Source organism: Rhipicephalus sanguineus, chromosome 1 (genome assembly GCF_013339695.2).
Source record: "Rhipicephalus sanguineus isolate Rsan-2018 chromosome 1, BIME_Rsan_1.4, whole genome shotgun sequence".
NCBI classification, from domain to species: domain Eukaryota; kingdom Metazoa; phylum Arthropoda; class Arachnida; order Ixodida; family Ixodidae; genus Rhipicephalus; species Rhipicephalus sanguineus.
The window spans coordinates 214,298,573-214,325,230 of NC_051176.1; the positions used below are offsets into that span (position 1 = coordinate 214,298,573).

Here is a 26,658-nt window from a genome sequence, read left to right on the forward strand (position 1 = left end):
CCGTTCTAGCGCACCTTGACAGTAGACAAATGTCTGTTTAAATTATTCTTGCACGTCGTCAACAGAAGACATCGCAGCTGAAGGCGACGAAAGCACTGCTGAGGTTTTTAATAGAAACGGATTTGGACAAGCGGCTGTGACAGTAATGTCGCGTACCACGCAAGAGTGACCGACTGTGACTGAGTCTGTGTGTGCTGTGTCATGTGCTATCTTTATCTCTCTCTTTCCTCTCCACCTTTTAATCTCCCCCACCCTGTTCCCATGTGTAGGGTAGACCTGTGCGCCGCCGCGCCGCGCCGCCGCCTGCTTTTGCTCACGCCGCTCGCGCCGCCGCCGAAGTCCCGGGAGTGATGACGCCGCCGCCGCCACGCAATACTTGCGGCGCGCCGCCGTTTGTGTTTTCTTTTAAACCGAACGGGCTATCGGGACATAAAAAGTCACAGTTTCGCTGCAAGGGCGAAGCAATGAATGCGATAGCAAGAAAAGCGGCCCGTGATGGACGCGCTGCTACGCTGCAGAAATATCTGCCCCCCGGCAGCAACTACCGCGCGGGCAGACGGCGGAAGGGCAAGGTTCTCCCTGCACAAATATTAGAAGAAGCGAGCGAGCTGGCCGACGACTTTTAAATGCGCCCGTTGCGCTCCTCGCGCCATCTCGCTGGTAATGAAGAAACGCTTATAAGCGCCTGCCGTCTCTGAGTACTGCAGTAAAGGGTGTGTATATAACGCTCGCCGTTAGCTACCTAAAAGATCTGCGCTTTGTGGCGTAGTGGTTAGCGCCACGCGCTGCGGAGCGAGAGGTCGCTGGTTCGATTCCGCGCTTCGGAAGCATTTTTTAAATTATTTTTCTTTGGGACTTTTGTATATATATATATATATATATATATATATATATATATATATACGGTGCATGACGGCGGCGGCAAAAACCAGCCGTGACTGTCCATATAAATGCTATCGCAGTAAAATACATCCCTTCCCCGGGGGAGCCGTTCTCGATGTGTCTATGTAATGGACTGTCCATTTCAGCCGACGCTGATCGGCCGGAGCTCGGCGGGCAGCGTGCCCTCTGTTAGCGGTCTTCTTCTGCAACGTCATTTTGACGTCACGAAGCTTTCGCTACTCTCGACACAAATGAGGGGGACGGAATGCGCTTCAACAATGGAGAAAAAAAAACAGATAGCTCAGCTAGTTGTTAAATACTCATGTTAAAAGACAGGACGCGCAACACGGACACAAGAGAGAAGAGAGTGAAGATTAGAATAACAGAGAGCTGAGCTAGTTGGTAAGTTTTCATTCTAAAAAGATAGGGCGTGCAAACACGGACACAAGAAAGAAGTGAGGACACCACAAACGCCGACTAACAACTGAAGATGCGCACAACAGCAGAAAGAAAGCACAACAGCAAGAAAGAAGCACGAAAACTTATCTGCGCGTGCCCATGCAACAGGCGAACCTATCAATCCAGCATGCGTGGCGGTCTACGTGGAAAATAACTTTAAGGCATTTGATTTCATCTTTATGCAAGTTAATCGACGGTTGGATCACGCATGCGCAACCACTATTCTCGATATGCCATGCTTCAATCATCAGGCGCGTTTCTTCATTCCTATGCCGGTACAACACTGCGCATTCATCGAATTTCGGCGTGCACTTACAATCTCTGTTTTATACTGTTTTAAGCCGAACCTGAAACCAATAGAAGTTTTAAGTCTGCCGCGTACTATCACTAGACTCGTTCCTGAAGAAGAACGCTCCCACTGCATTTCAGACACTGTGGACAGGTTTTCACCGTCGCCGTCATGTTCCGTATAAAGTCCAAATGTGTAACATCACTCCACGCATCGTATGTTCTACCAGCGAATAAAAGCTGGCGAGCGCTGGCGAGGAACGCGGCTGAAGCAGAGATTAAACAAGCTGGCCATCTCCGTCGCACGGAGGGCGCATGCGGTAAAATCTGCCCGCATGCGAGGCCTGCCGTCGATTGCTTCTCAACCAGAAAGGAAACGGCCCGCTCGTCTTTCGCTGGGCGAAGGAGCATGAGGGGACGCAGGGGAAGGGGGGGTGGCTCGAGTAGCAAGTGTGAACATTCAATATTCGAAATTAGAGCGCGGTCGGGAGCGCTGGCGCGCGCTATCTCGGCAGACATCACCAAACGGCTCGTATACCCTTCTACGCGCGGTGACCTCACCGCTTCGTGCTGTAACCACTGATACGACAAACTGCACGAAAACCGTTTCTCCCCCGGGAGCGATTGTATTCCAATACACCAGCGTTTTGTAGGGTTGCGCGAGAGGATCAAAAAGTTAGCTGCTAGCCATAGTTCGTATAACATTACATGTTGCTATCGCATTCACAGCTTCGCTTTCTCGTTGAAACAGATTTTTCCCGAAATTCGAGGGACAAATTTCTATCCCCACCAACTCCTATTCCCCCCCCCCCCCCCCCCCCGACCACGCCGCCGCCGATCTGACGAACCTCGCACCGATCACGCGCCGCCGCCGGCGATATTTTGGAACCGGCACACATGTCTAGTGTAGGGTAGCAAACCGGTTTTTCTAAACTGGCTAACCTCCCTTTCCTTCTCTGCTATTTCTTCTCTTGTCGTTCTCGCCTCTTTTCCAGATTATACAAAGCGTCCTGTTATGGCAGTTTAGCTAATGAAGTGAATGGACTTCGCTGCTTATGTGATTTTTATGTGCTTCTTTATGTAATTTCTTTTTGATCACTATTATTTTCACGAATTCTATTACTTGTGAAAAGGAGTAGGTGATGCTGTATAAAAGCGCTAACATCTCCTGAACAGCATATAATTTAAAATTCGCAATTTGCTAATATATAGCTAAAAATATAATATCTGGGGCTTTGCATGCTAAAACCCGATATGATTATGAGACAATCCGTAGTGGAGGGCTCCGGAAATTTCGACCATCCGGAGTTCTTCAACGCGCACTGATATCTATCATTTCGCCTCCAACGCAATGCAACAACCGCGGCCACGATCGAACCCGCGACCTTCGTTCGGGTCAGTAGCCGAGCACCGTAACCATTGTACCACCGCGGCGGACAAAACATAATTAAGCGTTTATGTTTAAGGCGCCTTTGTAGATTCGCACTAAGCTCGTTTTTCGCTGTATACAGCGTGTACCGTGTTTTCCCGAGTAAACGCGACACACTTACGTCCCAGTTCGCGACTACGGAAGTATATACAGTAGCGGAGGATTCATGTATGCAGCCCGTGCACGTACCGCTCCACAGTATACTGGGCAAGCATCCAAGATCGACGTTCGGGCTGGCAGTATCAACGGAGACAGCAGATTGAACACAGTTAGAAACATTGCGAAATAGGTGACGGCTGCGAGTGGCAACCATATTCCGGGTGTGGCAGTGGCTGCGTCAGATACGAGTGCAAGCGTAACGATATATGCATGTCGTGTCGTCACCGCGCCTGGACTGGAAGAAGTCCCTACACGGTGTCCATTTCAATCGCTCGTTTGACGTCATTTGTACTCGCCCAATACCGCCTAGACTGTCGCGTGAGCGCGATTTGAATACATCAATTGTTGCAAAACCACGGCGTTCGGTGCGATTGCACCACCTCAGAATGCGAGCCGTGTTATCGCATTCAAAACGTTGTCACTCTGGAACCCAAGACATTCAATCGAGCCTCCATCGCTGACTATTCGGAAAGCTGGTCAGGAAGGGGAAACTCTTTCGGAGTCGGAGATTATACTCGATACGCTTTTCTTTTTCTTGCGTCCGCCTAATGTTTCCAGGAATTCACCGTAAAAAAAGACACCTTTTCTTATCACAGTTACGCATGGAAATTACGCGTTACACGCTGGCACAATAGCTCGAACGCATCACGGGTTTTTTTTTTTTTTTCTCTTGCAAAGAAACTGCTCCGTACAATGACGCTGCGAGTGGACAGCTGCCAATTCTTTTGCCCTCGAGCGTTCGCTCGAAGCGAATTTCGAATAGACAGCCTCGGCGATGAAGACGGCTGCTGCAGGTATTACCGTCGTTGCGATGTCGGCCTTCTTGCGGTTTGGACTTTCCTATTTCTGCGCCCGATTTTCAGCTTTAAGGAAACGGAGGGGCGGTGACTGCGTTTGTTGAACGACAGGTACTCGTGCCGCTAGGATGCTCGAGGACATTGAGTTCACACTGCTTTGTACGGTTGTGGCGCGACGCCTGCAGAAGCGACAGACACGCAACTGTACCACGCGGTGCTATACCACGCGTGCGGGGCCAGCACGCACGTGTTTCGTGCTGTGCTTTTTTGTGATAAGATAACAGCCACGACTATTTTGAGGAAATCTTTTATTCATGGGATGGCGGCGAAACCATATTGCGGAAACAGAAGACCGCACCTTAAAAAGGAATACTTGCAAGAAAGAAGGCACCGAGACAAACCAAAGGAAAAGAATAATTCTAAACGAACAAAAGTGTAGTCATTTTCAATCTCTGGTATATTTTCATTTTAAGTATTTTTCGGAAAAGTAATTCATCGAGGAAAGCAGGGAACTGCAAGCGCGGAAGACATAACCATCCAAGATCAAGTCCGAAAAGGCGAGAAGAACGAAGAAAAGCGTGAGGCATTTTAATAAGCCAGGCAATGAAAGGAAAAAAAAATCAGTGGTTGACTGTGGTTGGCTGTTAGTAGCACCCCCCCCCCTTTTTTTTTCCTTTTAATTCCGTTATATTTAGTGGTTTCGGTGTTTTTTTTACTGTGTTATTCCTATTTTTCATTTTTGCCCCACTTTAACGTATGCACTATTTATGAGCATGAAACCGCCTAGCCCTTCCCATCTTGTCAAAATCGAACGGTCCTTTACCAGAGTTCTCTAAGGTCCACTGTCGCTGAAAAACCTCTCCGCAGACTAGATCTACACCAGGTTTGCAATTATGATATAAGAAGTCGATATGAGAATCCCTGCAGCTGGCTTACGCGTGAGGTCCCCAAAAGGCAAGGATGTACTTGCAACGTCTTCCTGAAGAGACTAGCGCCGGAAGGGGATGAGTGAAGAAGCTTAAGAAAAATGAGCTTCAAAGTATTCATTAATAATTCACTGAACGTACTCAGGAGTAACCCTGAGGTTTTGAGTACTGGTACACACGAACAGCTACAAAATATATATATATATATATATATATATATATATATATATATATATATATATATAAACCGAAAAAAGCGTTTCTTTCGCGCCGCAAAGCTTTCGCCTACTAGTGATCGCTGGGCTTTGTACACAACAACGTCTGCGTTGTACATTCAAGCCCTTCGAGATGCAAAAAAACATTTTCATTCGCATGTACTGCCCTCTATGTTGACCACTAATGTTAAAAAATTCTGGCGAACAATTAATCCCTCAACCAATGACGTTATCACGCTGACCGATTCATCTGGTGACCCCATTTCATCGGATGTTTGTGCCACAGTTTTTAACCGTACATTTGCTGAGAACTTCTCAGCTATCTCGGTTATTCATACTCCGACAACTGTCAACCATACTTTTGAAGCTATGCCACCTATACTAATCAGTACATTCGGTCTTCTTAAGCTCATTAATAAACTTGGCCTTCATTCAGCACCCGGATGTGATAATATTGGTGCGAAGTTTTTGAAAAACACTTCTACCTATACTGCGTTAATCCTGTGTAAACTTTTCAGCAATCACTTGATCATTCCGTTCTTCCAAAGTGTGGAAAATTGGGAAGGTCATTCCAATTCACAAGTCTGGCAGCAAAACATCTCCTCTTAACTATCGCCCCATTTCTTTAACCAGCACATGTTGTAAAATATTTGAGCACATTATATTCACCAACCTTGTCAGTTTCCTTGAATCAAACTCTTTCTTCTCTTCATCACAACATGGTTTTAGAAAACATTATTCATGTGAAACTCAGCTCATATCATTTACTCATGTACTACATCAAGTTCTAGACCGATCATCAATCATCGATTGCATATTTTTAGATTTTTGTAAGGCATTTGACAAGGTATGTCATAAATTACTACTGCTTAAACTAAACAAGCTTAATATTGATAATAATTTACTGAAATGGATTGAGTGTTTTCTTTTAAACCGCTCACAATTTGTTTCATTTAATGGCTCTAACTCTGAATTTACAGATGTATATTCAGGCGTTCCTCAAGGCTCAGTCCTTGGGCCTTTATTATTTCTAATCTATATTAATGATCTTCCTTCCGTTGTAAACTCTAACATTCTTCTATTCGCGGACGACTGTGTCATTTTCAGAGAGATAACGAATACTAACGATTCTTCCTTACTCCAATCTGATCTTGGTGCAGTTGCTAATTGGTGTAATGAATGGTTAATGAAGCTAAATATTAATAAATGCAAAGTCATGCGCGTTTCTAGAAAATCTTCCTGCCCACCACCATACTACATTGATAATATTAATTTAGAATCACTCACTTCATATAAGTACCTAGGCGTGTACATTACAGCAAACCTAAACTGGTCTACTCATATCGAGCACTTAATTAACAAAGCTAATCGCATGTTAGGCTACCTTCGTCGAAACTTTTACCATGTTCCTCCTTCCTTGAAACTCCTCCTTTATAAAACACTAATTAGATCGAAATTGGAATACGCTACACCGGTCTGGGATCCCACCCAAGCAAACTTAATTCATGCTCTAGAAATGGTACAGAATAACTGCGCACGTTTCATTCACTCTAATTACAGCCGCACCGCCAGCATAACTTCCATGAAATCAAACCTTTCCCTCCCATCATTATCATCGCGCAGAAAAGTGTCACGCATTGCCTTGTTTCATAAAGTGTATCATCATCCTGCGCTACGCGATCGCCCCATCCCTGAGCCATCTTATGTATCCCATCGCACAGATCATCGTCACAAAGTCGGACTCGCTTCATGTACTACTGCGCACTTTTATCATTCATTTTTACCACGAACCTCTCGCGATTGGAATGGCCTTCCCGCGGACGTCGTGAACATTATTCATCATGAACAGTTCCGTAATTCCATAGCTAACATTGTATACTCAGGCTCTTTGTAAACTCACTGTAAATTGACATTCTGCTCTATTGTTTCATGTGCGTTTTCTATTACTTTTTTTGTTTTTTTTTTCGTTCCTTTGTTTCTTGTTTTTTGTGTCAAAGTGTTGTTACCACTCCCCCTCTGTAATGCCTCTGGCCCTGAGGGGTATAATAAAAAAATGAAATGAAATGAAATATATATATATATATATATATATATATATATATATATATATATATATATATATATATATATATGTAAAATAAGTAATAAAAAGAAGCGGAAAATATAAAAAGTGAGAACAACTGGTTAGCAAAAGCATTCCATGCATGAAAAGGAAAAGAAAGTGATCGTTATAAAGAATATACACTGTGTGGATTATTGAGTGTTGGTTATGGCAGGAAGGAACATGAAACAGTTCATGCTCTCCAGTGATCTTGCGCGGAATCTGAAACGCGATGCAACTGAGGATTTAGAAGCTGCTAAGGATAACATGAAGAAGACTTAGAATGAGCAGAAGGTCAGTACGATTACGCTGTGAACGAAATCGAAGCGGTAATCCGATGACACTATATACAGGATGCAGCGCAGGCGTGTTAGGGAATCGGTGATGGTATATGCTTAGAAACATTTTCCGTGCCAGTTTTATTGTATTAAAAGTGTTCTTCTCAGTTCCGTTATTATCGCGGTCATCTCGACATGAACCTGCAGTTCCTGTTCTCGCAATGTCGGTTTATATGACAGCAATAGTATATTTGAAGTTTTCACTACATATAACACAGCACCGATCGTGAATAGCACCCTAGATGCAGCGATACTTCTTTGCAGACTAGTTGGTTCATCCTAGTAAATTCGACTTCCTGCGCAACCAGCAGGAAAGAAGGGGGGAGACAGGAAAGAGCGCAGCCTTGCAAACTCTCTTGGCGTAGCCCCACGATGGCTCAAGAGCGCCGAAATGAGCTCTCACCTCGATAGACAGACAGACAGACAACGAACTTTATTGGATCCTGAGGAGTTACGACCCCCTAACGGGAGGCCGTTGTAACTGCTGGCCGCGCCCACGTAGAGGACAGAACGCCGTGACGCTCTGCCCTTTCCTGGGCCCTCTGGATAGCCTGGGCTTGCTGTCGGAGTGCCGTGCTTCTGATGGCCTCCTCCCATTCGGCTTCGCTGGAGAGAAGGGTTTGAGGCAACGCGGGACATCGCCAGAGCATGTGAGCCATGGAGCAAAAGGTTTCACTGCAGTCGGGGCAACCGGGGTCAACGTCCGAGTACATCTTACTGAGAATGCCCCGCGACGGGAAAGACCCCGTCTGCAACATTCTCAGAGTAGCTGACTGAGCTCTGCTGAGCTTTGGGTGAGGAAGAGGATAGACTCTCCTGCCAAGTTGGTAATGCTTTGTTACCTCATTAAATGTCAGAATTGGATCATTCTGCTGAGTCTCTTCCTGCCCCTCCGGAGCCTCCAGACCGCCGCGGCGCGTGAGTTCTCGCGCACGATCGTGGGCCAGCTCGTTGAGGTTTGGGAAGCCCTCGAGAACGTTCTTCCCCATGTGTGCAGGAAACCAAGTGATAAAATGAGAGCCGGACAAGCCCTCTTCTCTAGAATGGAGGCCGCCTCTCGAGCGAGGTTGCCCGATTCGAAAGCTCTGATTGCCTCCCTCGAGTCGGTGTAAATGTAGGAACGCTCTGGGTCAGACAAGGCCAACGCTACCGCAATTTGCTCCGCTATACCCGGGGTGGCCGCCCTTACTGAGGCGGAGGAGCGAAGCTCCCCCCGCCCGTCTATAACCGACAACGCCAACATTCTCCTGTTCCCGTACTGCGCTGCATCGACAAAGACGGCGGAGTCCATGTCATCTTTAACTCTCCTCAAGATGGCTCGTGCACGGGCTTTACGTCTACCCTCGTTATACTGCGGATGTACGTTTCGCGGGAAGGGCCCCACCATGTAGGTCGCCCTCGTTTCCCTACTCAGTGTTGTCCGCCGTTCCTCCATGATCCTAGAAGCCATGCCAACCTCGTCAAGGATTCTCCTGCCAGCCTTTGTTGACGATAGCCTAACCACCTGGGCAGTGACCTGCGCCTCTATTATCTCGTCTATGTTATTGTGCATCCCGAGTTGATCTAGCCTGTCGGAGCTCGTGAAAATAGGCAAGCCTAGGACTTTCTTGATGCTCTTGCGCATGAGCGTATTTAACTTCCTTTTCTCTGTTTTAGTCCATATTAGAGCTGACGCCACATAATTAATATGGCTCATAAGAAACGCGTGGTACATCCTAAGGAGGTTGTCCTCACTTAACCCCTTCTTGCGGTTGGACACCCTAGCGATTAACCTTAGCATATTCTCTGTCTTGGCTGTAACGTGGGTAATTGTTTTGGCATTACAGCCCCTCGCGTCTATGAGCAGCCCTAGGATTTTGACTGAGTCGACTCTAGGAATTTTCTGTCCACTCGCATATAATGCCACGGGGAGCTGGTTTAAAGGTGTTAGACCTCTAACTCATTGCCTTGCCGGTCTGTAAAGTAACAGCTCCGACTTACTCGGAGACAGCTTGAGACCCGTGTCCGCGAGGTAGGTCTCCGTCTCGTCCAAGGCCGCTTGTAAAGCTTGCTCGATGTCCGCTAGGGAACCCCCTGGGCACCAAATCGTGATGTCATCCGCGTAAAGTGCGTGACCTATGCCCCGGAGGCCACCCAGCCTGTCTGAAAGACCCTTCATGACTATGTTGAAGAGCAACGGTGAGATAACTGAACCCTGGGGGGTACCCCGAGGTCCCAATTTGTATTCGCTCGACCGAATCTGCTCCGCTTGAATAGTAGCAGTTCTGTTCATGAGGAACGACCTGACAAAGGCCTGGAATTTGACTCCCAGGCCCATGCCCGCCGTGGCCTGCAGTATGTATCGATGGAACACTGTGTCAAACGCCTTAGTGAGATCCAGGGCTAGAATCCCCCTTACGTCCCGAGTGCCGCTACCAAAGATTTGCTTCTTCAGCATTAGCATAACATCTTGCGTAGATAGCCCGTGCCGGAAACCCATCATATTATGTGGAAAGAGGCCCATACGCTCTATATACCCGGAAACCCTGTTCAAAATCGCGTGTTCTGCTACCTTGCCTATGCACGAAGTTAGCGATATCGGTCTCATGTTGTCCAAATCAAGGGGTTTTCCAGGTTTTGGAATCAGTATCACCGAGGCCGCTTTCCATTCGTCAGGCACATCTCCTTCCTCCCATACTCTGTTGATCTCCTCAGTTAGTAGTTCCACTGCCTTATCGTCCAAGTTCCGTAATAGTCTGTTAGAAACCTTATCCGGCCCCGGAGCCGATCTGCTATTTAAATTGTGCAGCACCACCCTTATCTCCGATTCGGTGAAGGGCGCGTCCAGATCCTCCACCGTCGCGCACTCGATCTGCGGATAATCCTCGTCCTGCGTCGGCCCTATGGGGAGGTATTTATCCGCGACCGCATTCAAAAACGATTGTTCAGTACCTCCCTCCTGCTTGTGCCTGTGGATGACTTTACTGAGTGTTTGCCTTTGATTCCCCTTAGTCTGCGCGTCACCCAGGAGGTGTTTTAAGAGGTTCCACTTCCCTCCTGTGCGCATGGACCCGTCTACTGCCGCGCATACCTCGTCCCACTGTAGCCTATTGAGCTCCACGCAATATCTCTCTATCTCTCTGTTAAGCTCAGCAACCTTTTTTCTTAGCCTGCGGTTTAGCCGTTGTGTTTTCCACCTCGTCAGAATCGAGGATTTGGCCTCCAACAGGTGCGCTAGGTGGGGGTCCATCCTTGGGACTTCCGCTTCCGTTTGTACTACCTTAGTAGCCCTCTCTACATCCTCCTTGAGCGAGGCGATAACCTCGCTGAACGAGGAATATGTGTCCGTGCGCTCCTTCCTAATTGTCCTAAACTGGTCCCAGTCCGTGACTCTAAATACCCTTGTCGGTTTGGCGTCGACCTGTAAAGTTACCGCTGCTATGAAGTGGTCACTGCCCAGGTTCTCCTGTTTATTGGCCCACGTGACGTTACCTACGTTCCTTACACATGCCAAGTCAGGCGTTGTGTCTCGAGCAACCGACGTGCCCAGCCTAGTGGGGAACCCTGGGTCCGTGATTACAGTAAACGCGAGATCATCCAGGATCCTCACCAGATTCTCTCCTTTTACCGTCTGTCTCGCATAGCCCCATGCATTATGAGGGGCGTTAAAGTCCCCGGCAACTATCAGTGGAGAGCGCTTGGCTATCGACGTCGCCTTCCTAAGGAGACAGTTAAACGTCTGTCTATGGTCTGACGGCGGGCTATACACATTAAGTACAAAGACGCTCTGCTTGAGCCGTCCGTGCGGTATAACCTCCACGAAAAGGGCCTCCATTTTACCCCGTCCGGATTGGATTTGGTGTTCAATGTAGGCTAACTTTTTGCTTATCATCGTGGCTAGTCCTCTTCCTCCCTCGTTCCTGACCGACACAGTTTTAAAGCCAGGGAGGGTAGGGACATCACATAGTGTCTCCTGTAATAACAATAACTGCGGCTTTTCCACCTGAATCTCCAAAAATTGCCGCAGTGGAGCCTTGCGCCTTTGAAAACTAGCGCAGTTCCACTGCCAGATTACCAGCTCTTTGTGATCGCCCTCCATGATGCTACATAACCATGCCTTGCTCCGCACCCGGAGCATCCTCGGAGTGATTCGTTGTCTTGCTCTGCGTTCGGACCTTGGCTTTGGCCCTAATCGCCGCCTTTTCCTCCAGTACCGTTACTCTTTGCAACAAAAGCTTTACACTTTCCTGATTTTCTCTACTTATCCTGAGTAGTTCCTCCAACATCTTCTTTTGCTGAGCCTCTCCCTCAGATGCTTCCGAGTCGCTCTCCTCTTCAGGTAGAGGCGCCTTACGCTTTGCTTTAGTGAGACCTACGCGGGGTACCTGTTCGACTGCCTCTGGCGACTGGTTGTTCGCCTCTATTTCACAAGGCTTGGGGTTTGCCTTGATAGCTTTGAGGCGGCGTACCTCCTCTCTAAGCGCCTTCACTTCCTTAAGCAATGCATCTACGTGCGACCTACTACCATGCTCTGGCGAAGCCGACCGCGTTACCTCCTTTGGTCTCTGCTGCTCCCTCTTCGTCGTCCCTTTGACACGATCCGCCCAGGTAGGCTCCTCCTGGATTCTCACGCTGGATGCCGAGCACCCTCTGGATCGAGAGCGGCCCCTTGTAGCGTCGTACTTCCGCGCTGCTGGCGTGCGTGAGCGGCTCCTCTCGGTGCTGCGCTCCCGCAGAGCTGGCGTACGCGAGCGGCTCCTGCCACCCGCCGTGCTGACGTTGGTCGAGTCACGTGACCGATGAAACTCCTGCAGCTGCTCGGCGCGTCGCCTCCGTTGCCTCCTTCGTCTTCTTACGATATATGGAACTTGAAATTTGTCCCTGCACTCCTTGGCCGCCGTAGGGTGCGGGCCACCGCACAAAGTGCACTTCGGGTCGCACCGGTGATCTTCCGTCGGCGATCGTTTCCCGCAGGTGCGGCACCACTTGCTTCCCGGGTTGGGACACACGTCAGCCCGATGTCCCAGTTCTCCACACTCGTAGCAGACTTCCGTGTGGCGTCGGTAGAGCGTGCAGCGAAATATGCTTGCGCCGCATGCCACGTAGTTGGGCACCCTCATGCCCTCGAAAAGCACCACCACCGCCGTGGTGTTCTTCATCCGCCTTGCCTCCAAAGCGCTCGGGTTGCGATGATTTACAATTCTCGCTCTGAGTTGAGCCTCGGTGACTTCCACGTCGACTCCTCTTATAATTCCTTTGCACGTATTCTCAGGTGGGGCCAGGTACGCCGCCACCCCGAACGTGCCTTCGCCGAGCCTAATTTGCTGCACTCTGGCGTAAGCGTCTGCGTTTTTCTCGTGCGGGGTGCACACCACAAAAATGTTTTGAACACCATTGGGACACATTGTGTCCTCTTCGATTTCGGCAGGAGCCAAGGCCGCTGCCATGGCCAAGGCTTGCTCAAAGCGTATTCTACTGATCTTGTTGACATTCAGGCCATCCCTTGGTCGGACAACGATACGAAAAGTATCCCTCGGCAGTGGAGGGATCCTCGAAGCAACAGTGACGCGTCGTATCGCGTCGCGCGGTGCAGCAGTGCGGCCGCCGTTCCACCGTCTACCGCGTGTATTTTCACCGTCTTGAGTCGAAGAATATGCCCCCCTGCTCTTGCCGGGCCGGCGGCCATATGCCACCTTCCATCCCGGGTCGCATGCCTCTTCTTGAGAAATCTCTTCTCTTTCCACAACTTCCATCCTGGGTTCGAAGCCCCACATGTGCGGGAGTAGGCCTAAGCCTACCCACGTCGCCTCGCCGTGGTAGGCTTACCACGGTAGGGTTAGCTGGACCGCGGCGTGAACGAAAGTTCAGACACTTACAGAACGTCGAAAAGTCCTTCCACCGACGAAAATCCGGTAGCAGCAGAGTCCTCTTGACTCGCCTCGTCGATTAAGCATAAATCACCCGGTTCCGCAGGGGTAACTACCCGAGAACATTTGTTGAAAGCCGGATCCGATGTGAGCGCGGCCGCACTAGTCCCTCACCTCGATAGGTACAAATTTCTTCTTCACGAGATATCGAGACATGCAAATGGACTGCGCGACAAGGTCAACGCAAGCCATAGCAGCCTGTGGCTTCTTTAATAAACGTAGGAAAGAGCCCGCAGAACTAGAAATTTGTTGCAGCGATACTTCTTTGCAGACTAGTTGGTTCATCCTAGTAAACTCGACTTTCTGCGCAACCAGCAGGAGAGAAGGGGGTAGACAGGAAAGAGCGCAGCCTTGCAAACTCTCTTGGCGTAGCCCCACGATGGCTCAAGAGCGCCGAAATGAGCTCTCACCTCGATAGGTACAAATTTCTTCTTCACGAGATATCGAGACATGCAAATGGACTGCGCGACAAGGTCAACGCAAGCCATAGCAGCCTGTGGCTTCTTTAATAAACGTAGGAAAGAGCCCGCAGAACTAGAAATTTGTTGCAGCGATACTTCTTTGCAGACTAGTTGGTTCATCCTAGTAAACTCGACTTGCTGCGCAACCAGCACGAAAGAAGGGGGGAGACAGGAAAGAGCGCAGCCTTGCAAACTCTCTTGGCGTAGCCCCACGATGGCTCAAGAGCGCCGAAATGAGCTCTCACCTCGATAGGTACAAATTTCTTCTTCACGAGATATCGAGACATGCAAATGGACTGCGCGACAAGGTCAACGCAAGCCATAGCAGCCTGTGGCTTCTTTAATAAACGTAGGAAAGAGCCCGCAGAACTAGAAATTTGTTGCAGCAATACTTCTTTGCAGACTAGTTGGTCCATACTAGTAAACTCGACTTGCTGCGCAACCAGCACGAAAGAAGGGGGGACACAGGAAAGAGCGCAGCCTTGCAAACTCTCTTGGCGGAGCCCCACGATGGCTCAAGAGCGCCGAAATGAGCTCTCACCTCGATAGGTACAAATTTCTTCTTCACGAGATATCGAGACATGCAAATGGACTGCGCGACAAGGTCAACGCAAGCCATAGCAGCCTGTGGCTTCTTCAATAAACGTAGGAAAGAGCCCGCAGAACTAGAAATTTGTTGCAGCAATACTTCTTCGCAGACTAGTTGGTCCATACTAGTAAACACGACTTGCTGCGCAACCAGCAGGAAAGAAGGAGGGGCTGCGCTCTTTCCTGTCTCCCTCCTTCGTTCCTGCTGGTTGCGCAGCAAGTCGAGTTTACACCCTAGATGACCAGGCGCAATGTTCTTCGACTAAGCAGGCGCACCAAATCATGCAGGAACGCCCGGAAAAGAAGGCGTATTCTTTATCAAAGGAGTGGTGATCTTCATGTACAGGTGTTTTCTTTTGGTTTTTTTAACAATACAGATCTTTTATAAAAATGCTATGACAGTCATGCTACCGTCGTCTTCGCACACGAACTCTATACGACGAGGCGGAAATAATTTGCTGCAGCTGAAGTGACATTGAAGTAACTATAATTAACAAAAAGCCCGTTAATTATGTTTGATTATTGGCTCGTGGTAAGTTGTTTATATGGGAAAGTTGTAGGCTGTCACAATTTATGGTACCCCCATATTTTTTTTTTTAGAAATCACGAAAGTTGCGCGTAATTTGAGATACTCATCATCGAATTTTAATTGCGATTCCGAAACCGAGCGCGCCCGGCGCGTAGGAAACGCGGCCGTTCTGTTGCGTCAGACCTGAACTTTCCGTGACGAGGAAGCTACGAAATGCGAATGATGACGCGTCGCGGCAGTATCTCGCCGCGAAGAACGATAACGACCATTCAGCAGCTCGAACCTCACGTGGACCGATGCGTTCGGCCTCTCGGATGCGGGGCGAATGCACGCCAAAACACAATGGCCTGACATTTATCGCCTTCGCCTGTTGAAAATTGTGGAGCAGAACGCGCTCGGGTATACGGAGCGATAGCACTGGCTACTTTTTTTACTGCAGCTACTTTTTTTTTCTTTAGTTGACGTAATTCCTATGTCGTTTTTCTACCGCGGCCTTCTGATGACGGCGGAGTCCCAAACTCAACCAAGTAAGGCTCTCTCATCAACATCGCTTCAAGCACTTCCGAAGACCGCGGGTTCGCCGAAAGGGTCTATGTATGTGCACCCTGTCCGGCGCTTGACCATATAAGAGCCCGCCAAGCCGGTGTCACCGCCTTCACGTTGCGCGCGACTCTCCCCTTTAGCTGGTTGTGGCGTCTGCGAGTTGCAAGCCACGAGTCTCAGGTTTCCCCTTTGACGCAGATGGCGGGAACTCTGCTGTTTGCACACCATGGCTTAACGTGTAACCTCCTCCTTCCTGCCACTGCCAAGAACTTGAGCTGCACGCTGCTCCCAGCAACCAGGAAGCAAGCGATCGCACACGCCTCCGAACGCGGACTGCGCAACGAGGGCGACTTACCGAGTGTCTCCACCACTGCAGCCCAGAAGGAGAGCAAAAAAAGCAAATGCTACTGGTGGTCTGGCGGGCGGAAAAAAGGAAAACAAGAAGGAAAGAGAGCAACCAGGTGCGTGCGTGGCGTGCCCTGTTGACAGGTCCGGGATTTGTGAGAAAAGCTTGCGAAGAAAGCAACCTCGTGTCGAAGGATGAAGTAATCGGCAGTGAATACAAAGTGACCGACGGCGGAAACTAAAGCGCCGAGTGGATGGCGTCAATAGGCTCTACAAAACACGCGCTTCTTCTTCAGGCGCGAACGTTTTCAGGAGGCGTGGTTTTCGACAAAGTGAATAGAACGTCGACAACCACGAAAACACTAACGCAAATTGTTCCTCTCTCGTCCTTTCTTTTTCAATCTCTTTTCATTTTTTTGCCTCTTCCGCCACTGGGTGTTTTTTCCACTTCGCCACTCACGGTTTTTTTTGTACTCTCTGAGGAAAGTCCTGTTTACCTATGTACTGTTTTTCGGTGTTCGGCACGTGCGATTGGCTGTACGTGGCACTGGTGACTGTCAAATTTCTGCTATTTGCAAAATAATGCAAACCATATCTGGCGCAAATGAGAAGAAACGCCGCTTTTCCAGAGCGAATAATTAAATACTTTCGCTTTAGCTTCTGTTTAGAATTCGTTTCTTTTTGTTTTGTTTTTTCCTTCCCTTCCATCATCAATAGTTTGAACGCCACCGCTGTCGCTACGATTGTCCACATGACTCGAAAGCTGAGGAATGAAGACCGGAAAATGGAGACGTATCGTTCGAGTCCCGACATTACCTTTTTATCGACTGAAAACGTCAAATTGATTTAATGGAGGTCACGTAAGGGCATACGCCTCCGCCTGTGCTCTCCTTAGCATTCACTAAAGGGACCGTAATAGCTAAAGGGACTGTCTTCCCATACGCGCATATATCGATAGAGGCAAAGGCAGTGCGCTGTTTTCGCCTTCAAGTATGCCTGCCTAATGATTTGAAATTAATCCTGCATTCGCGTGACACTTCGGAGCGGAACACTACTTACTGCGGCAACGCGACTCACTGGAATGAAAAAAAAAATTAGTCACCCGTGACGCCCACGAAAACACACGAGGAAGCGCGCGCGTTTGTATAATGTGTCACGACACGTGTATGTTATGCACACACTGCAAGCTGGGCATGGAATTTCGACCCGTCCGTAAATAAAGACCAAGACCACAAACATCGCCCAGCCACTGCACCGCCACGAGGAACAGAAACGAAATGACGGAGTATCCGCGTAACAACGAAACAATACGTGGGTGCCTCCTACTGCTCGCCGAGGCAGTATTCCAAAAATGGCCGCGACTGACGACGCGCACGCCCTTGGCGTGCACCGCTAATCGCGAGTCCGCCTATGTGATGGCGCAGCACCTGCACGCTATTACACCATTCCTAGACGTCATGCACATTTGCAGTGCTTTCCGTGTCGCTGCAATGCTTGATTCAGTGAACTGGGAGCGCCGAAACGGACAAAGTACGACGATGCACTACGCAACACGAGCGCTCGTGTTGTGTAGTGCTTAGTCGTCCTTTGTCTGTTTCCACGCTCCCAGTGTTTACAAAACGACAGCGAAGTTGATAAATTACTTAACAATAAAATTTACTACATAACTATCTCCGGCATCAACCCACCTGTCCTCATAGCAAAGAAAACAAAATTCTGCGCGTGGATTTCTGGCACCTTCCTGTCAGCTCTCCCCTCCACTCCTTCCTTTCTTTCACGTTAGGTGTAAAATTCTGTAGTAATTATGATGTAAATGTGAAGAAAGTGAAATGGACGAAAACTTGCCGCCGGCAGAGACCGCCGGCAGGTAGTTTTTGAAGGATTATTGGGCAGCTGCCAGCACGTAAAAAGATCGCGTGCTTCATGACGCCAGCAGGAAGAAAAAGAGTGTTTCAGACTCGCCGTCATGGCTACTAGCGGCGCTGACTAACACTCCTAGTTTTAAATGCACATATATACCCCATAAAGTGGACGGGACGATGACCGCCGCCACAGCTCAGCGGTAGAGCATAGGACGAGTTACTCCAAGGTCGCAAGTTCGATCCCTGCCGCCGGCAAGCTATTTTTTCGGCCACTTTACTCTCTTTACATTTACATCTTAATTACTACAAATAACATCCCCTATACTTGGCTTTCTTGTCTGTTAGTTCTAATTAATGTGGTATCTAGACATTTTCACACTCCACGGGGCATCTCTAGCTTTGCCATTGTTACTGGCCTCAGGTACCCATCTTCCTGTGTACTTCTGCCTTGCGTTCCTTCTGTTTGATATTTTATAGTTGAATAAATTAATGAAACTTTATTTCCAATTGGACAATGGCGGATGGTGAGGCAGAAGCCCCAAAGAAACCACTTGAGGACTCTCAACCCTTCCGACGACATACGGCAGCGAGGCAGGGCAGCAATACATACACACGCAATAAAAAGAACGATACAAGGTACAGTAAAGGCGTAGATAAGGCGCAACATGCATGTCAACACACCTAACAATAATCAACGCAGGTATACAAGTCTGGTTCAGGTATGTAATAGGAAAATGATGCTTCCCCTATGCACCTCTACGCTTATGAGGTCAAAACGAGTGCATTATCCCCCCCCCCCCCGGTATCTATATTCTACCTTAAAGTTCAATTAAATGTATTTATATCTTACTTCCGCAAAGTTTAGCAGCTTAATGTGCTGCAGTACATCTGCGTTTTTAATGTGCTCATGAGTGCACGTACTGATTTCAGTGCCATTAGCTTATGTATGCGGGCACTACAGTTCATGCCTGGCTGGGTAGAGCAAAAATATGACGCAGTGCTTACACTTGCCGTTCGAATGATGTCGTCAGTCTGCGTGTACATGGAGCTGACCAAGGTGGTAACGGCGCCGCCAAGGTACAAGATGGCTCCGACGCCGTGGTGCAGCAAATACTGCGCGGGGCAGAGAAATGCGACACCATGAGTCACTATACCTTCTACGTGGCTTATGTGCAAGATGCTGAAATGACGCACCTGGCGTGATCGCAGCTTCAGTAGTGTATCTGCGGTTATGTTTTGTCGCATTCCGGGAGTGAAGACCCGTGTACTTTCCCCACTTGCAAAGATTGGCACTAGAAACATGCCGGTTCCTCCCGCACAAATGGGCCGCTAAGTTTAGTGAGGCACACTTAGCGTTGCATTTCAGAGGGCAGCAAAGAACACTGGAAAGCCGCCTACTTCCAGTACTCTATTTAGCGGCGAATTATATCTTTATAAATACAGTCTGGCGTAAAAACGTGAAAAGAAACGGTACAAAAGGTCCGCGCCGAAGCCCCCCCCCCCTTTTTTTTTTGCCAGGCGTTGCAGATTCACGGCGTGTAAAAATAAAGGAATTCCGTGGAATACACCTTACGGTGGATAAACGTTCATGCGATCATCAATAAATCAATGTAGAGAGACGCCTTGTTGCCACCGCACATACGCAAAGTGGCGATCTCGCTGCCAAGCACAATGCCTTCCCCGACACAGCATGACTTACAATCACTGCGTCCCAGGTCAAACTCTCCACCAACCACCGCGTTCGACGTATAAGCGTCTGTTGTGGATGTGGCGCTATCACTTTAACAAGTAATGCAGGCTATACATACCCCTTGTGTCGCCTTGGCACACCATTCTGGAAGATTGGCTTTAAATTGGCACATACCAATATCACTCACGTTATGGCGAAGTTGTGTGCTCGGCATTGCAGCAGACAGTATACGTAGTGGCCCAGGCTAGCAGAAGTGTTGGCTGTGGTTAATTTTAGCTCTTTGGTCTTACCATATGTTTGATTTTATCGAACCGCGTAACTCTTACCTTCCGCTGACCTAAGCGCCCTTTTTATGTTTTTTGTGCGTATATGTTTGACATTACTGAGTCGTGTAACTTTTGTTTCCAACAAATCTTGTTTGTTTTTTCTGTGTTCACTTTAGCCCCTCTTGCATGGCATACGGACTGCGGTGTGTAATAAATAAATAAATAAATAAATAAATAAATAAATAAATAAATAAATAAATAAATAAATACACAAAGCGTAACAGAGTCAATATTTCTCCTCTGCTTCGACCTCGGCGATCCAGGTGCAGGGACCTTCATGCAGCGAGTGACGCGCCAAGGGTAAGCACACCTTCTTAACACACAATAACTACATCATTGCCGCTGCCATCCCTCCAAGGCACATGATCGGGGTGGTGCATGAACGCGCGTTCATATGGCGCCTGCTTGCAGCTTTAATTATTTAATGCCACGATGCTGTGTTAAGGCGTTCTAGCCACCAAGTTAATACAGTGAAAAGACACAACAAAGAAAATGAACCCGGGTTCTGCTGTAGGGAACTACGTCCTACAATATCAATAAATGCAACACTCGCACCATGAAATGAGGCTTGCTGATCCAGTAAATGCGCGAATGAAAGCGAAAGGCATGTGGCGACGGCCACCCTGTAGTGCCCGCACAAGTTTTCAATGACGTCGTACATTTTTACAGCACCTGCTCTGGTCTGGACAGTTGCTTACCGCTAAAAAAAGAATCGCATTGCATGCAGATTGAATCAATGTCTGAACCTACCTAGCAAGACTCGAGAAGGTATCCTGCGCGAAAACGGCCCAAATATAATTTGAAGGCCCATGTCCGACCTTTTTTCTTTTTTTCTCCCCTAGCAACCCTTTTCTGTCTACAAAAACGGAAAAGGGTTGCTAGTGCACGAGGGTACAAAGCTAGTGTAAGAGGCCACGCAGTTCTCGAAAGTATAACAGTATAGATTGATATAGGGTCGCTCTGTAGTGTCCCTCGACGTAATGGAGCGCTCAAAAGTTATATGCGGCAATTATGAAGTAACTCATAACCGAACTTAAACGCCGAGATTCTCATAATCATCGCTCAGCTGCGTTTTCCTCTTCCACGAGTATGAGGGGGCTTGCCTTGGAACTGTTTACGTAAACGAGATCACTGTACTGCACCCGACTCTTCGCAGTTACAGGCGACACAGATTCCCTCAGAGAACGAGCTGCAGTTCGGCCGTAATCTGTGACGAGCACTACCCCAATAGTCTACCTTCCTAAAATTTCTGAAAACTGAATAGCCGTGATGGCAGCACGCCGAAGGATGCACATTTTTTAGTGGAGAGAGCCATGGCCCAGGAAACGAAAGGGACCTTCGAGGCATCGAGGTAAAAGCGAAAGCCGAAGAATGACTGCTGACAGAGAGTTCAGGGTCACGAATATACGCGCGGCTGGATGTTTCCGACGGGCTGCCAGCCAGTGCGCGTCTCTCTCTTTCAGTGTGCTCTGCGGAGCGACGCGCGAAGTTCGCTTTTCCTCGTCCGGCCTTCCAGAGGATTGCGAACAAAGTGAAACTGCGCGTGTGCATACAAAGGTGGTAAGAACTGCTGACGCCGCCGCTGCTGTGTAGAATCTGTCAACTTTTACGGCTGACAGCACGAGACTGTCTGCAGGAAATCGAGACAGAAAAAAAAAAGACATCGCCATGATTACTTGGGGAGGCAGCTGCGCCGTGGCTGCAAACTTCTAACGCCGACGCCCACGTTAAACACTCTGTTTTGCCGTGTGAGCATTCTTTCGAGGAAAGCCGAGGACGATTGGAGAATTGAGTTGATGTGGTCATTCAACGGATGATATCCTAAAAAAAGTAAAATAAGCGGGGCTTATGTGGGTTGGTTTTTTTTTTTATCACAGACGCCAAAAATGCATGGGAGAAAACGTTGTTTATTATCACTCATAAAAAAAAACGCCAGGCCTGCGCGGAAAGCGCAGCACAGTCACAGCGAAAGCTCGAAGAGCGGCATTTCTAGAGCCCGTTATAAACACTCTTGTGGGTACTAATACAACTACACTAGCAACGTACCCACTACGCCACAAACGATAATTTTTGTGAAGTTGGAAGCACCCACCACGACATTACTCGTCATTCTGCGGAGAAGCGAGGTACCATCTTTAAGGCATTATGTGCAGTTTCTTGATGCGACGACTAATGACGATGAAGAATTATGACTGAGCCTTTTGTAATCGGTTGGAAGCTTTAAATGATCCACTAGTTACGTACTTCGCATTGTGTGGCGCCAGGTCGTTATTTCATTCTCCCACCACACTTTATAAAATACGCTAACGTGAGAAAGAGATAGAGAAAGGGAATTAACTTTATAGAGACCCTGAGGAAATGGATCATGGGAGCCTTATGGGCTTCCTTGGCAACCAATAGAAGTGCACTTGCGCGGAACCCACTACCCTATAAACGTAATTTTTGTGAGCGAAGGAAGCAGCCACTACGCAATTTTTCGTCATTCTGCGCAGAACCGTGGTATCTGCTAAACACCTGTAAGGCATTATGTGCACTTTGTTGATGCTGTGGCTAATGACGATGAAGAATTATGGCAGACCCCTTTGTAATGGGTTGGAAGCATTCAACAACTCACTCGTTGCGCAATTCGCATTGTGTGACGCCTGGTTACAGAATTCGCATTGTGTGACACTTGGTTGTTATTTTACTCTTCTACCACGCTACATTACATATGTTAATGTGGTTTCTTCCCGACATGAATACTGTATAGGGTCTTTTTGCAAGGCAATTTCAAGCACCGGCATTGCTCAGAGGTTGAATACTGGGCTCCCACGCAGAGGGCCCAGGTTCGAACCTCGTTCCATCCTGGAGTTTTTTTCTTATTTCGTTTTTTTTTCTTATTTCGAGCGATAGTGGTTACGGACACCGGCGGCGGCGGCGGCGGCGCCAAAAACGGCCGGTGAAATGATCTCATAACAGCTTTCGCTGTAAAAAAAAAAGATTACTGCTGATCACACTGTAACAGCTCAGCAGAAGAAATGATTTACTAGTCCTACGTGCAAGAACCACGATGTGATTATGATGCACGCCGTAGTGGAGGGCTCCGGGTTAATTTTGACAAACCAACTTTGCACGGCATACTTAACTATTATTTAGACCACATAGATAAATCTCGATATAGTTTAAATGGCTTAGCAGAATAAAGCTTGTAGGAATCACCGCCCATAAACACCCTCGACCCCAACGGTGCGACACGAGGCATGCTCCGGTGGCAGTGCGCATGTTCCGCGCGTCAGGAACAAGCTATAAGAAGGGACCGTGGACAGCCATGCGGGTGTGGCCGACGGACTGTCGCGGGGAGTGCTCGTGCATGCGGCGTGCGCCCCGCCGGACCAAGTTCTCCAGCAGTCTCTGACGGCGTTCCTTGGGGCGGACGGCCACGAACCCCATAAGCTTTGTAAAGTGTATCGGGTTCATGCAGTGTCGCTGCGCCCCTAAGTTGTCTGCCGATATGTGTTAGCCGCGTATGCGCAGCAACGGCCCCCGAGCTCCGCTAGACCTGTCGAAAATGGCCATGTTACAAGATGAGCGCGAGTAAGTTGCACGTCAACGAGGCTCAAAACGATCCATCATGTAGCAATACATTTAAGCTTAGATAAATCGAGTACACCTGCTTTGTATGTTCTCAAGAATACGTGACACAGAAAGAAAGCTGCGAGAATTCTGGAAACAAAGACACCTCGACCTGGCAATAATAGTATTCTGTTTTTCTCAAACATGCGGTTAATTTACCTGGCGCAAGAGAGCGAAAGCGTCACACGAAGAGAGCACTGAGCTAACCTAGCGCCCTTCGAACTTGGTGCTAGCTATCGAGTGCACTGACTGATTGATTGTTCAATCTTCATGCATCCGTAGATCTTCTCCATCATCTATTCGATCCTAGCCAGCCTGATGTGCAAGTTACAGGATGTTGATGATGGAGCCAACTAAACAGCATTTCTGTGGGTGGTGGTAACCTTAGTAACTAATGTAGTACACTCTAAGAAAAAAAAGAGTATGCGTGACTCTTTTCGGAGAGTTCTGACTTGCCACGTATAGGACTCTCTTTAAATAGTCACGGTGACTCTCTTGGTGGGTCAGGGTCGGCTCGCTCTAGGAGAGTCCCCTGACCCTCTAGGAAGAGTGCAAAGACTCTCATCGGGAGGATCACGTTAACACTCATAGGGAGTCAGACGACTCTTGCCGGTAACGCTCCTAGGGGGGTCAAGGGACCCACACCGAAGCATCAAGCGACTCCACAAGTATTTTAAGCTACTCATTTGATCCTTGCTCTACTTTTGCGCGACTACTGTTGAAAATAGTGGAGTATTCATTTTAAACAAGTCCAATAATACTTGCCGTTCTGCCCAGCGACTGTAGAAAAAGAATAGTTCAGTTTTAGCATTATTTTAATAAAACTCGTCAAAACAACACATATTTTCCAACAAAGTTATATAGAAAACGCGAAAAGATGGTCTGTGATTTCCAATGAAGAAGTTTGGGTATTCCTCATTTACATGCTTCTATGAATATATGTGTGACTGACGTGCACAGTGTCATATTGAGCTAAATGAACAGCAGAAATCGCCATCATGTTTCCATATTTATTCCTTGTGATTAAGAATAAATCAAAATGTGGTGACGGCTTGAGGCATCAGACTTGTGGCTTGCTAGGTTGTCGCTCCTGTCCAGCGTGAGCACCATGAAAAACGGTATCTGAAAAGCAGAACGTGATATTATGATGAGAAAATGAAATTGCAGTAAAGGTTTGCAAAACCTACACAATAAGTGGTTCACACAGACATAATAAAGGCTAACAACAAAACAACAAAGCACATCCTCCGGCAGCCAGGGGCATGCCGTGAGCGGTTATTGACCGCACGTTTTACAAACGTAACCCATCCTTAAATACTCAGATAAAAAGATGCGAGTACTAGGGCCCGAACGACACACAGCGCGTGCGTACGCCGTCTACGTCGAGATCAGACATGTCATATGCTAGAATTAGCGCACATAACTCCCACAATCACGTACACTCACTCGATTCTCTTATAGCGCCCAACGTCATCGCAGTGTATGCAAACCACGAAAACAGCAAACAGAAACGAGGGAAAAGAGTGCACGCCGGCGGCCGCAACAACGCGCGCCGTCAAAAGTCTAGAGCTTTTTTCACTTTACCGGCGAGGCGTGTCCAACTTGAATGACTACCGCGTACATTCTGGAAGCCACCGTACTATATCTGCACCTCAAACTACCGTCTTTAAGCCAACAAAAACCATTACATATAGTGCGTCTGAGCGTTCTGTACACAGGCTTTTTTTTTTCACGTTCCGTGCACGCGTGGAAGCACGCCTCACACTCAAAGTCGATGGAAATTTTATTATGAAGCAGACTAAAGGGCATCTCAAAACGACATCTTGCACCTTCAGTAGTGCAGACACGACGTGCGATCAGCAAGAAATGACCCTCGATTATTGTTTGCATCGCTCACTTTATGGGAGCTTGTACAGCAACGCGCATAACGGTGGCAACTCGTTAATTGACAGCTTTAGTTGGGCATCCACTACAGCCCCGCGGATACAGGCTACTGTTGGAAATGGCTGGCAGATTCCGCAGCGCTGCTGCAGACGCCCAGCTAAAGCTGTAAAATTAGTACCTACGAAAGCAGTACACTCACCGTTAACTGGCGCCCGTTGTCGGTGTCCGCAGCTCCATGAATATACCGCCCTCCAAGCGTCACTTCGTGCACGGAGCCGGCGTCAGTACTCAATACCACCGAAGACGCGCAACCAACGCATCCACGCAACGCATTCCAACAGACCAGGAGACTGAGAGACTGAGACCGCTGACGCCGCTGAGACGACTGAGAGAGGAGAGCGGCGCGCCACCCCGGCGCCAACCCCGTCTGCGTCGCCGAGCAAGGCGCCATCGGCGCCAAAGGGCGAGCATGCGATATGTATGGCGTATACGGCGGCTCTTCCGTATACCGAAGCCATTCGAAACGCGCTTCAGGAGGGTCCAGTGACTCCTTCCCAAATGCGAACTCTTTCTTTCTGCCTGTACCTTCCAAAAGGGGTCAGATGGACACCCGAAGAGAGTCACGGTTCCATGACCCTCTTTTGACTCTCTTTTTTCTTAGAGTGTACGCAGCTAGTGGTCGCTGCTGTTTTGCGTTTAACGCCTTGTCGCCACCAATCGTGATGCGCCTCGTATACGTATATCATGGTCTCTTTGAATGGAAGAGTGGTGCAGTCCAATGACTTCAGAGTTTATAAGAGATTCAATTCATGGTAATTCCTCTATTCGATGATGCATGAAAGATGTTAAGAAACAAGCCCATCGGGCATCATAATACGAACTGCATGCCCTTATTATATAGCTGCCGACAGCCTAGAATGGAATCAAATCGAAAGAAGAAATCCCCATCGTACCATTGTTCCTATACGACGCATTACACTACAGCCGAACGTATCTTTCTATTACCAGTCGTACTGAGAACGGTAAAACACTGGAAGAGTAATCCAAAGGTTACAGGTTTGGTCCCTGCCGGCTGCAAGTTGCCTTTTCGTCCACTTTAATTTCTTCTCATTTACATCACAACGACTGCAATACACTTAAAACAGCACAATTAACGTACCCTCTACTTCCTTGCCTTCCCTATCTGCTGGTTTTCACTAAGGTTGTGTCAAACAAAAGAAACGAGCCCTCAGAATTCCCTTCCTCCGTAAAAACATATAAAGCTATTCGACGGTCGAAATGATCGAGCCGGGACAAATATGAATATTAGAGGAAAATG

The 26,658-nt window shown here is 48.2% G+C and overlaps 1 protein-coding gene across 2 annotated transcripts in view; it reads right to left on the reverse strand.

The window, feature by feature from the left end:
* The window catches only part of LOC119407263 (uncharacterized), a 123,525-nt gene that overhangs the window by 67,528 nt on the left and 29,339 nt on the right, over positions 1 to 26,658 (reverse strand). For both annotated transcript variants that reach the window (XM_037674160.2, XM_037674153.2), the window contains exon 4: positions 18,834 to 18,941. In XM_037674160.2, the coding sequence (XP_037530088.1) occupies positions 18,834 to 18,941 (108 nt within the window). The remainder of the gene's footprint in view (positions 1 to 18,833; positions 18,942 to 26,658) is intronic.